The 12,495-nt window shown below is 63.2% G+C and overlaps 1 protein-coding gene across 1 annotated transcript; it reads left to right on the top strand.

Annotated features, from left to right (window-relative positions):
- Positions 1-81: 81 nt before the first annotated feature.
- Positions 82-10,482, top strand: TUBG1 (tubulin gamma 1). Its single transcript, XM_005310071.5, has 11 exons — positions 82-265; positions 1,061-1,173; positions 2,072-2,239; positions 2,521-2,589; positions 3,991-4,070; positions 4,674-4,800; positions 5,709-5,795; positions 6,036-6,185; positions 8,094-8,246; positions 8,740-8,901; positions 9,735-10,482. The coding sequence occupies exons 1-11, from the start codon at positions 217-219 to the stop codon at positions 9,930-9,932; spliced, it is 1,356 nt and encodes a 451-aa protein (XP_005310128.1). The 5' UTR covers positions 82-216; the 3' UTR covers positions 9,933-10,482.
- The last annotated feature ends 2,013 nt before the right edge of the window (positions 10,483-12,495 follow it).

Genomic DNA, 12,495 nt, shown 5'->3' with positions numbered 1-12,495 from the left:
CGGTGTCGTCCTACTGCGCGTGCGCAATCAGAGCTGCGCGCGCCCCCCTTTTTTCCCTCGCGCATGCGCGTTGCCGGGACGACGCTCAGGGGCTGGGTTAACGGCGGTTCCCCGGACGCGCAGCTCGCGCATGCTCAGTGCCGCTGGACGCGGGCGGGAGGACGCGAAGGCAGCGCCGGGCGCAGCGAGGAGCCGGGCCGGGGCGCAGCGGCCGAGATGCCGCGAGAGATCATCACCCTGCAGCTGGGCCAGTGCGGCAACCAGAGTGAGGCCGGAGGCGGGGCGTACACTGGGGGAGGGGCTTGGGAGGGGCGGGGCGTATAGTGGGGAAACTGAGGCACTGAGCAGGCCCGGGGCCTAGGCCCCTCCCCTTCCCCTGTCACTCAGCCCTGCAGCGGCAGAGCCGGCCATAGAACCCAGGCGTCCTAGCCCGGCTGGGGGGGCACCGGGGGGGTCTCTCCCCTCCATCCCGCCTGAGCCCCGGCTGGGGTGGGGGCACCGGGGGGGTCTCTCCCCTCCAGCCGCCCGAGCCCTGGCTGGGGTGGGGGCAGCAGGGGGGCACTGGGGGCAGCATGGCGGGTCTCTCCCCTCCAGCCCGTGGGGGGCTGGGGGCAGCAGGGGGGCACTGGGGGCAGCGGAGGGGTCTCTCCCCTCCAGCCCGCCCGAGCCCCGGCTGGGGTGGGGGCACCGGGGGGGTCTCTCCCCTCCAGCCCGCCCGAGCCCTGGCTGGGGTGGGGGCACCGGGGGGGTCTCTCCCCTCCAGCCGCCCGAGCCCTGGCTGGGGTGGGGGCAGCAGGGGGGCAGCTGGGGGGTCTCCCCTCCAGCCCGCCTGAGCCCCAGCCGGGGGGGGCAGCAGGGGGGCACTGGGGGCAGCGGGGGGGTGTCTCCCCTCCAGCCCGCCCGAGCCCCGGCTGGGGTGGGGGCAGCAGGGGGAGGCTGGGGGCAGCGGGGGGGGTCTCTCCCCTCCAGCCCGCCGGGGGGGGGCAGCAGGGGGGCACTGGGGGCAGCGGGGGGTCTCTCCCCTCCAGCCCACCCCAGCCCCAGCTGGTCTCTCTTGCAGTCGGGTTCGAGTTCTGGAAGCAGCTGTGTGCCGAACATGGCATCAGCCCCGAAGGCATCGTCGAGGAGTTCGCCACCGAGGGCACCGATCGCAAAGACGTCTTCTTCTACCAGGTACGGCGGGCGCCAGCTCTGCCCCTTCCCAGGGCCAGAGCCCATCGCTCAGATCCAGCCCAGGCTGGGCCGGGCGCCCTTCCCCTGGACAAACAGAAGGCATCCCTCCTCCACAGGGACAAAGCCCTGGAGGTCCGGCACTCCAGCCGGCCCGCTGACATAATGCTGGTATCTCTAAAAGCCTCCCAGAGCCAAGGTGGGACCTTAGTCGAGAGTTTCTGGTTCACATTTCCTCTCTGTTCTCTGTGGCTGGAGCCCAGAGTGGCTTTTGGGGTCAGCAGTAGAAAGACCCAGTTGTTATTTCAATTCACAAAATCCATCCCTAAGTCTGGATCCTTCTCTATTGGTGGAGCCTATCGCCTCTGTTGAGAACAAACCCCCCCTCTAGCTACTCCTCTTGCTGAGTTCACACTGGGGAGTTTCTGGCCACCCCCTCTCTCTTTCTAGCCAGCAACCCACATTCAGTTTGTGAAAGGGGCTGGCGACCTCAGTCCAGCCCCAGCTCATCTCCTTCAGTGGCATCTCTGCCGAGATCTACTGCTTAACAGCATGTTGTCATGGCCTGGAGCCTGGTGTGCCGTGGTGGGTGTAGAGTGCTGGGGACTCAAGAAGCAGTTCATATTTGTTACATAATTTCTCCAGTTGTGAGCTGTTTGGGTCAGGGCTCATCTCTTTGTTCTGTGAGGTCTGACCCCCAGCGTGCTGCGGGCCAGGTGCTCCCGTAATACAGACAATACATAATCGTTTCTTTATCTCGTCCATTGTGCCAGGATCCAGTAGAGGTGTGTTATACCTCTCTCCGACCAGTGGGGGGCATCCTCTGTCACGCTCTCTCTTTTACAATCGGGAATTGTGCCCCTGGCATGTTTCTAGGCCCTCTTGTCCTTCCCTGTTACAGGCAGATGATGAACATTACATCCCCCGAGCTGTGCTGCTGGATCTCGAGCCTCGAGTGATCCATTCCATTCTGAACTCCCCCTACGCCAACCTGTACAACCCGGAAAACATCTACCTGTCCGAGCATGGCGGCGGGGCTGGGAACAACTGGGCCAGCGGCTTCTCACAGGTAACAGGGCTGGAGTTGGCATGTGCAACCATAGTTCAGAGCCCTGGGCTTGAGATTTTGTCAGGGACGCCTTGCCTCCCAGCAGGCGCTGGCATGTGATTGCTGGAGCAAGCGCCGCACCTTTCGGCAGGGACTCGCTGGTGACCGCTCGCCACCAGCAGGATCTGCTGGTCTGGCTGGAAGCCTCGTCTCCCAGCTGACGTGGCTTTGCATTATGCCTGGGAAGCAGCTCCTCTGGGGAAAGTACGTGGACCGAAGCTTGCTTTGGTTTTATCTTGCAGGGGGAAAAAATCCACGAAGATATCTTTGACATCATAGACAGAGAGGCTGATGGGAGCGACAGCTTAGAGGTAAAGAAATGCGGAGGCCTCAGATTGGCTTCCCTTGCCTGTTGTTTTCTGAGCCAGACTGCTTTTTTCCGAGCGGGAGCCCATTCTAAGGTCTCTGCTGTGTTGCTTGCATGGAGTTGAAGTCTCTAGGGAAGCCTGGCAGTTGTGACGATCTCTGGGGGTCAGGGTGCTAGGCAACAAGCATGTGGAAAGGGTTAATCCTAGACAGGAGGCCTTTCCCATCTCTGCCACGTCCTCTTGACCTTCCCCTCGACCCCAGCCCTCCTGAGGCAAGCAGGAGTCGCCCCTACTGTGTGCCCTACTGAGCGTTTTCCAAATCCAGTTAAAAAGAACTCCAGCGTTGGACTCTTCTCAGGGGAGATGGTCAGCACTTACCAGAGCTCACCACTAGGAAGGGCTTGTGATATTTGGCCTCCATTTACCTTCTTGTCATTTCATCCCACTCCTCCTGCTTGTCTCCCCTAGTATCAGCCTGAACAATTTCTCTCTCCACTTCCGAAAGGAGAACATGCTAGCCCCATACCTGTGCTGTCTGCACCTCTTGGCAACCGTCTTTCCAGGTTGGCCTCCAATGACTCTCCTGCTCCAGTTAGGAGAAGCTCTGCTGAAGTGGCATCTGCCTGCTCTGTCCGGGCCTTGCAGTCTGAAGGGTGTTCAGTTTGGTGCCATGGGGGGGCAGCATGCAGCTATTTTCAAGAGGGCTTGGGCCAGCGGAGGCTGTTGCGTGAAGAGCCCATGCAGCTGGTTTCAAAGGGATTCAGCAAGTCAGAGAGGAGGTGGACGCCCGACTCTTTGAACCTTCTGTTGCTCCCAGTGACACTTGAGATTCCTGGGGCAGGAGGGAATCTCGGTCTTTGAGCGGGTTGACTCTGGGCCTCAGATCCCACCTGGGCTGTGGTCAGCTTCACCTTTACCCCAGCAGAGAGAGCCCCCTGCTGTTTACATCTGGCTGTTGCATGGCAACAGGGGAGGGGAAAAGGCGATTGGGAAATAACAGTTGGCAAGAGGCCTAAGGAGCAGGTGGGAGGATGGCTAGGGCAGGTGGGGGAGGGGCTTGAGCTCGTTTTGTTTAACTGAATAGGCGGGGGGGGGGGTAGCCCCTTCCAGCGTCTGCCTGTCTCCTGGGAAGCTCTGAACTCCGGCTCCGGGGGCTGTTCTCAGTGGGTACAGAGAAGTGAGTTCCTGCAGTTCCGACAGGAGCGCTGCGATTGGTTTGCAGCTCTCTGTGCCTCATGGGTGTTTGGTGACTGCCTGATCGCACCAGCGGTTCTTGGCCCCGATCCAGAGGGAGGCAGCCACCATCTGTCCTGGCCTAGGCTCTGGCATTAGCCGGTGGCGTGGCTAGCCCCGTTCGGCCTGTGAGGGTAAGCCCCCCCTAAGCTGCCTTCCCTTTGGTTCCAGGGCTTTGTGCTGTGCCACTCCATTGCTGGTGGAACAGGCTCGGGGCTGGGCTCCTATCTGCTGGAGCGACTGAATGACAGGTGAGTCCCCTGCTGGGGGAGGCTGGCCCTGCCTGGGCGTCCTGCCAAAGCATGAAGCTGGAGAGCGCTGACTCAGAGCCGGGGCCCCCGCCTCCACCCCACCCAAACACTGTCTTGTGCAATCCCTGGCAGGCCGCCCAGGGGATGGGCCGGCTCCTGCTGTGTCCAGGGGAGGCTCTGGAATTGGACCCCTGCTCTGCAGCCTCCCCGTCGCCTCTCAAGCCGCTCTGATCGGATGGCTGCCTCCTGGAGCTCTGCCCACGCTGGGCAAGGCAGGAGGCTGCAGCCAAGGTCCCTGCGCAGCCGCCCCTGCCTGTCCCAGCACGCAGCCTCGAGAAAAGGCTTGTGAGCAGCTGCTTAATCAGCCGGTGGATGGCTCAGCCTCGCCCGTGGCTTTGTCTGGCAGCCTCCTCCTGTGCTGTAAGATGCAGCATTGCTGGGACAAATTCCTCTCCTCCCTGGGAGCAGACTTTGGCATGCCGCGCAGTGACTCACTGCCGCCCGGCACGCTGGAGACTGCCGGGGAGCTCGTGGGAGGGAAGCGCTTAGGCGGTGGCTCTGGGACATTAACCAGTTAGGTGTCTGGGCGCTCTCCTCACTCAGGTATCCCAAGAAGTTGGTGCAGACCTACTCGGTCTTCCCCAACCAGGATGAGATGAGCGATGTGGTGGTCCAGCCATACAACTCCCTGCTGACGCTCAAGAGGCTGACTCAGAACGCTGACTGTGTGGTAAGAGTTCTGCTGCAAGCCGGAGCGGGACCCATGGAGCCAGCCCCAACTCCCCATCACTCAGTACAGGGGCCCTCGAAGCTCTAACCTGCACAGACTGACATAAGTCAATAGATCAGCCTCCTCTGAGGTGAGGGCCAGCATCTACAGAGCACAGAAGGGCCTATGAGCTCTGGCAGAGCAGAGGGGCCTCGTGAGCCCCAGCAGACTGCCCAGAGCTCCACTTCTCCCCCCGGAAGGGCTGGTGGCTGAGCCAGGCCTGCAGGGCCGGAGGGGCTTGTGACAGCGAGGGGGAACATTGGCTGGGGAGGTGGGGGACCAGCTGCCTTCTGCTTTCCCTGCTACTCCAGGCCTTGGGCTCTCAGGGGCAGGGGGCTCTGGTGTACACACACGGGGGAGGACGGGGCTCCCACAGCATCATTTGTAATCTGCCCCAGGGTTTGAAGCCAAGGGTCCAGCAGCAAGCCCCACCATAGGCCTTTGGGCACATACTAACCAGGACGCCTGCTCTCGGGGATTCCTTATCTCTGGCACTCGGAGGAACAGGCACGGCTGCGTTGGCAGAGCAGCCCCTGTTGGACGGCACCTTCTCTCCCTACCCTCCTTTTTTAAAACTGCTTTAAGACTGCTTGGGCCTAGAGGATGGATGTGCTGGCCTGGGGGCCAGCACTGTCTTGGGAGGGCTCCGGGAGGAGGAGAAGAGCTTTCTCTTGCCAGTGTCAGTTACGCCCCGGGATCGCCGGCCCCAGGAATGTGTCTGCTGGCCCAGTTGTGCTGTGGTATCCAGGCCCGCTGAGCTGAGGCTGTATGGATCAGTGCTCTCGCCCGGGGAGCTGGCCTCAGTCAGTGGCTTGGCCTCCTCTGGGCCCTGTCTGCTCTGATGGGGCCGACTTTCTTTCTTTTTTTAGGTGGTTCTGGACAACACAGCCCTGAACCGGATCGCCACAGACCGACTGCACATCCAGAACCCGTCCTTCTCCCAGATCAACCAGCTGGTGAGGAGCCCCACTGGGGAGCGCGTGCTCTGGTGACTCAGCCACATGTCTGGGCCAGGGCTCCTCTCGGTGCTGGCTGATGAGTAGCTCCATTGGGGGGCTCGGGGTGTGGAGCTGGGACGTTTCCCTTGCTGCACTTGTGACTCCCCTTCTCTAGGGAGTAAAAGCACAGCTGAGCTCTGGCTCCAGGGAATCCCTCCAGAGCCTGCCGCCCGACTGTCTCTCCCCTCTCTGCACCAGGTCTCCACCATCATGTCTGCCAGCACCACCACGCTCAGGTATCCCGGCTACATGAACAACGACCTGATTGGGCTGATCGCCTCGCTCATCCCCACCCCCCGACTCCACTTCCTGATGACGGGGTACACACCGCTCACCACAGACCAGTCGGTATGTGCTGCAGTTCCCCAGGCACACGGGCAGCCCTGCGCCAGCCCTACGCTGGCTCCCGGTCGCCTCCCGCACCTCAGCCAAGCTCCTCTGTTGTGGCCCTGAGGCTCCCTGCAGCTTAGCTGCTGTCTGCCTCTCAGCTCGCATGCACTACCATGCACCCCACCCTCCTTGCTTAGCCCCTGGCATGGCGGGACCCCTGCCCCCACCCTGCCTGGCCCCACCCCAAGCTGCTGTGAATGCCTCGGGGAGGGGATATCCCTCTCCCACGCATGGTAAGACTGGGTGCTTACGCTCTGCCAGCACCCCGTCCATCCCAGGGAGTGCAGTGGGGCTATTCCCAGGCTACGGGTGCTCAGATCCAGCCCGCTGGGGCAGGACGCCATGGTGCCTTGCCATGCACTGCTCCAGGTGGGAGTACTGGATACCAGCCCCAGAGATTCCACCCTGGCGAGCACAGGCACCAGCCCTCTCTGCAGGGGCTCATGGTCTTTCCACTGGGGCTAGGTGAGCAGGACACTTGATCACAGTTCCCAGCGGGAGCCAGGACTCCACTGGGCCGTAGCGAAGGGTGGCTGGGCCAGTGTTCTGGGTCTGCAGGAGATGCTGCTGGGTTGGCTCCGCGGCACCGTTCTGCTCAGCTAACCGGGCCCTTTCTCCTCCTGTCGACCTGCATTTCCCCAGGACGTTGCTCAGAGAAGCAAATCGGAAAGGCTGCTGGCTCTGAAACGGGTACCCAGTGTGCTCTGTCCTCTCCTGTGCTGGGGGGGACTCTGCGGTAGTTAATAGGTGTCTGACTTAACTTCCCCACTTCCAGCCTGGGGCCACCTCTCTGCAAGTCCCCGGAAGCCTGGCCAGCGGAGCACGCCGTGCCCAGCCTGGGGCGGAGGGGATGGGCCTTCACGCGCCTCCAAGCGAGCCATTGCATCCTGGCTCTGGGGACGAGAAGGGGGGTTTGCTTTCCCAGAGCGTTCAGCGGCTGCAGCAGCTGTGGGGCTGGCTCTTCTCCCCCTGCCAGCCACCACTGGGGCCAGCCTTTCCTAGTGCCCAGGTGCTGTGGCATTTAATAACAGCCCAGCCAGCGCTCCCCACAGTCACCCGGAGCAGCCACGCTGCAGCTCTTCCAGCCTAGGGCCTGGCGTGCAGCTTCCTTTCACACCCTGCGCAGCCGACGATTAACCCTTCAGTCGCTGCCTGTTGGGGCATGTTGCCTGCTGCAGAGAGCTGCAGCCAGGCTAGGTGCATTATGGGAAGGCAGGGAGTGCTACGGCCAAGCCTGCTGCGTGCAGGGGTTAATTGGGCACCCTCTGGAGAAGGGTGGGGGAGGGTTTGCTGGCCACGTTCCCAGCATGTGAGCTCCCCGCCCTGCCCCATCCCTCTGTGCGGGAGGTGGGCAGCGGGCAGCACAGCCCCGCGTGACGTGCCCTGGGGACCGGCTGAGCGGGGCCTGGCTGCTCTGCTCCCCGCGAGTCCCCCATGAAGTGTGAGCCCAGGCCCTGCTCGGGAGCCTCCCCGCAAGACGCTCCAATAGCCACTTCCCAGGCCTTTGCTGGCTCTCTCTGAGCTCCAGTTAACTCAACTCCTCCAGTGCCAGGGTGGGGGAGGGGAGACCGGCTGGCTCCCTAGAACCCCTGGAAAGGGCATCGCTCCAAGCCTCCAGGCTGGGCCACCGCTGTCCTGTGACCTCCTGCATGCAGCTCTGTGCCTGTGCATGTGACTGGCCCGCTCCACAGGGCTTGTGTGTGTGTCTCTCTCTCTTCGCTGGCTGGCCAGGGATTGGCCTCTGCTCACTAACTTCAGGCGAGGGCGGCAGAGCCCCTACGCCATGCATGTGCGTGGCTCCGCCACCCCCCCGGGACAGGGCACAGGGGCGGTCTCCCCCTGAGTGCCCCGTGCTGGCGTTTGCAGGTGGCCAGCGTGCGGAAAACCACAGTCCTGGACGTGATGAGAAGATTGTTGCAGCCTAAGAACGTCATGGTCTCTACGGGGCGGGACAGACAGACCAACCACTGCTACATCGCCATCCTGAACATCATCCAGGGTGAGGTGGACCCGACGCAGGTGAGCGAGCTGTAACCCTGGCCCACGCCAGTGCTGGCTGAGTTGTGCAGTCCTGGGCATCATGCAGGCAGATGCCGCTAGGGCTGGGCGTGGGAGCGGGCCAGGCGTTGCAGTGGGGAGCGGGCTCGGACGCCCACCTCAGCCAGGCTTGCAGGGTCCATGCAGGAAACAGTTGCTGGCAGAGCCGGCCAAAGGGCTAACGTTGCAGGTGCGGCAGGGGCCTAGCTGCCTGGATGCTGCCCTGGGAAAGGCTGCCTGTCGTCACGTCCTCTGCCAGCAGAGGTGCCTGCCCCACGAGCAGCACTGGGACCGTGCCCCTTGGTCTGCACAGAGCGTCTGGCCGAGCAACTAGGCCAGCGCTGGGGAGTTCACGGTGCTCTGTACCCGTTTACGCTGTTTGCTGAGGGACCAGCCCCCTGGCCCCTCATGCTGTGAATCTCGCCAGGGCAGGTGGCTGGAGCACCACTGCCAGCTCTTGCCTGTGTCTCCCTAGGTTCACAAGAGCCTGCAGAGAATCCGGGAGAGGAAACTGGCCAACTTCATCCCCTGGGGCCCTGCCAGCATCCAGGTGGCGCTGTCCAGGAAGTCCCCGTACCTGCCGTCTGCTCACCGTGTCAGCGGCCTGATGATGGCAAACCACACCAACATCTCCTCGGTGAGTAGGGGCAAGGCCCCTCACTCCCCCACCCCCCTGCCCTGGGGAGCCGAGTGCCCTTAGCAGGGAGGCTGCTTGGAGAGGCAGGGGCTTTCACCTTCACTTGCTCTCATGTATCTTTTGACTCGGCTCTTGCTGCCTCCTGCCCCAGCCCTGCCAGAGAAGGCCGCGGGTGGCACTGCAGAGCGTGGCGGCCCAGCCAGGCTAGAGAAGGCAGTGACTGGAATTGGGGGATGGGGCCAGTTGGTCGCCCTGCAGCGTTTCCTTCAGTAGAAAGTCATTCCGGGTGCAGTTCCATGCCCCTCCCCCAGCCTCCGACCCCATAAACTCGCCTGCTGAATCCATTGGCAGGAACAGACACTGTCCGCTGGGTTTGTCCATTAACCCAGTAGAGGGTTCCCTTTGTCCTGCCCTGCGGGGCCATGCTGCCATTGGAGGAACAGCCTCCTCGTGAGAGTAAAGCCCAGGGCCAGGAGGCAGGACTCCAGGGTTCTACTTCCCACCTCTGTCACTGCCTCCAGGACCTTGGCAAAGTCACCTAGCCCCTTGGCAAGCCCTCTGCTGAAAGCAGCTTGGGGAGCGCAGGGTGTTCCCCAGATCACAGCCTGGCTGTGGTAGAGCCCCACACGCAGAGGTTTTCTGAGAGCCCTTCACGTGGGCTTGCTCTGTATCACCCCAGGTGGTGAGCCAGGGTAGCCACAGGGCCTCCCCCTCTCCCCAGGGTAGCCATGGGGATGCCCCAGCTCCCAGGGACCATCCAGCACTTTCCCCTGGCGTGTGGGGTGAGGGCCGGGCTGTGCCCCCACATTCACGGGGATTTGGGGCCGGCACAGCTGTTCGAGCGGACATGCCGGCAGTATGACAAGCTCCGCAAGAGGGAGGCCTTCCTGGAGCAGTTCCGCAAGGAGGATATCTTCAAGGACAACTTTGACGAGCTGGACAACTCCCGGGAGATCGTGCAGCAGCTGATTGACGAGTACCACGCGGCCACACGCCCCGACTACATCTCCTGGGGCACGCAGGAGCAGTGAGCGCCCACAGGCTCCGCTGGGGAGCGTGCAGAGAGCACGGCCCCTTTCCATGTAACTGCAGGGGCCACAAGCCACCCATCTACATGTTAGTCCTCATGGCTTCTGCTCACCCCCTGGGGAGGGACAGAGTGGGACACACCGGCACAGCAGCACTGCACCTTTGGGAGTCACCTCATTGTGGGGCAGAGCCCGTAGGCCCCTCCTCCCAGCAGGACCCCAGCCCTGGTGGCTCCCGTAGTACAGGGGCCTTTCCTCGGTCGGGGCAGTGGCTCACCGCCAGTGGGGGTGTTGTGTGGGAGCAGGGATCCTTGCCCTAAGTGATCCCCTTCTTGGGGAGGGCGAAAGCCACATGCCCCAGCCTGGACTGGGCCGGGGCGAAGACCTCAGCCAAGGAGGGAGCGTGGAGGACCTGGCTGAGCTAAGCTGGGCCCCTCAGTCCTTAGCCTGGTTCTTTCTGGGCCTGGGCAGCGGGCGCAGAGAGCAGCGGGCGCTGCTGAGGGCTGTAGCTATTTGCGTAGCTTATTTTGTTTCAATAAAGGCTGTCGCTGCACTGAGCTCTCCCTGTGCTGCCGGGGCATGACAGAGCCGGGAACGAGGGCACGGAGCGGGTGACAACAGCCCCACCCCCAGCCAGTACTGCCCAGGCCCACAATGCTGGGGGGGCCCTGCAGAGCCAGCTGCCCCCGAGCTGCCTAGGGGAGGCCAGCCCGGGGCTTTTCCCCCAGCAGCAACCAGAGGCCCCAAAGCACCCTGGGAGTGGGGAGCCCAGCCCTGCTTCACTCCTGGGAGCTCCCTGAGCTGCAGTGTGGGCAGGGCCCAGCACCCCATCTAACCCAGTCCCAAGGGTGGTAGAGCCAGAGCTGGCTATGGTGAGGGTGGGCTGGGGCAGCTCCAGGGGAGCAGGCCTGGGGCTCCCTGCAGGCAGCGCACAAGGCTGTTCTCAGGGGCCTGGGGCTCCCAGAGTCCAAAGCCAGAAGGAACCAAGAGTGAATGGCCCTTGGGGCGGGTCCAGGGGTTAGTTACTCTCCTGTAAAAACACCCCCCTGCATTCCAGCCATGGGCCCGTGTCAGCCCTTGCTCTGCTCCACTGAGTCTGGTCTCAGAGATCCGTTGCCCAGGGAGGTACTTACAGACTGATCGGCTTCCCCCCCGCACCCACGCTGAATAGACTGAGCGCCTGGGGTCTGTCCCTAGGGCAGGGTTTCTAATCGTTTATCATCTCTGTCCTGGCTCCAATTTATCACCATCCAGCTGGAATTGTGGCCCAGACCTGGGTGGGACGGTCCCAGCCTCTGCAGCCTGCAGAGGGTTCATGTGCTTGGGTTGGCAGCAGCAGAGTGCCTGGCCCCAGAAAGCCAAGGGTGGGTGAAGGCCCCTGCCCCACTGCTAAACCACGCGTCCCACCTGCACCTTCCCCGGGGTGGAGCAGCCCAGCCGCAAGGCGAGGGGGGCAGGAGGAGCCAGGAAGGGACACTGGGGGCTGTGGACATGGGACCTGCCCAGCTGACAGGGCTAGCCCAGCAGAGCCCCACATGCCATGGCTCAGCCCCAGCCCGCATTCCCCTCCCCCAGAGCAGTGCACTCCCCTGTTGGGGGGGTGATTCTGCCACCCCTCCTCCCCAGGGCCCCTGCCAGGCCTGGCTCCACCCTCCTAGCCCATGGCCTTGACTCCTAGCTCAGCCTGGAGTAGGGCTTTGCCTGGGGCCCGTTGGACACTAGCCCCCTCCCTGCCAGGCTGAGGAAGAGAGTCCCAGGGCACCACAGCAAGGGCTGGATTTAGCTGCAGTTAAAGGGAGGGGCTTGGTTCACCCCACAGCCCAGCCCCCCCCATGAGAGCGAGCAGCTGAGCCAGGCCGGGGGGGCACTGGCTCCAGCCCAGGTGAGAATTAGCCTTTTCCTCTGGTCCAGCAGCACAGAGACGGGAGCTAAAAATACTCCCCTGCCATGTGCCCAGCCCGGCTCCCACGCCCTGCTGGGCACAGGCGGAAGCTGGGGGCTGCCTCCTCCCCCCGCTCCCTGGGCAGGCGCCTGGTGAAGCTGGAACTGAGGCTGGGGGAGGTGGCTGCAGCGTTGATTAAATGCCAAAGGTCAGAGCAAAGCAAGGCTGGGTGCCAGTCCCCAGCAGCCCTGGCACTCTGCCTCCATGCCAGGGGTCTCTGGCTGGGGGAAGGGACCAGCCCAATCTGCCAGTGACATGGCCATTGGCCCTTGCGTTAACCCAGGCTCTGCCAGGCCGGGGCCTTAGGGGCATGCAGCCTGCGCGGAATTGCATCTCCTCCTCCCCCAGGAGGACCTAAGACAAGGCACCAATTTCCTCAGGAAGTCTCAGGGTGAGTGGGCAGCTTAACTCCGCTGCAGGCTGATCCAGGGCCCCACCCCCAGTACTGAGCGTGGTGGCCGAGAGGGCAATGCACCCCCCACCCACCCCCAGCCTGCACCCCCAGGCCTGTCCCTCCCACGGGGGGCAGGACTCCTTCACCAATGGGGGGGCAAACAACAGCCCAGCTGGGCTACCCCCGCATGGCCCCCTGGGGAGATGCTTCCAGCAGATCCTGCCCCTTGT

The sequence above is a fragment of the Chrysemys picta genome, chromosome 24 (genome assembly GCF_011386835.1).
Source record: "Chrysemys picta bellii isolate R12L10 chromosome 24, ASM1138683v2, whole genome shotgun sequence".
Taxonomy (NCBI): domain Eukaryota; kingdom Metazoa; phylum Chordata; order Testudines; family Emydidae; genus Chrysemys; species Chrysemys picta.
This window is presented reverse-complemented; position numbering and strand designations above follow the sequence as displayed.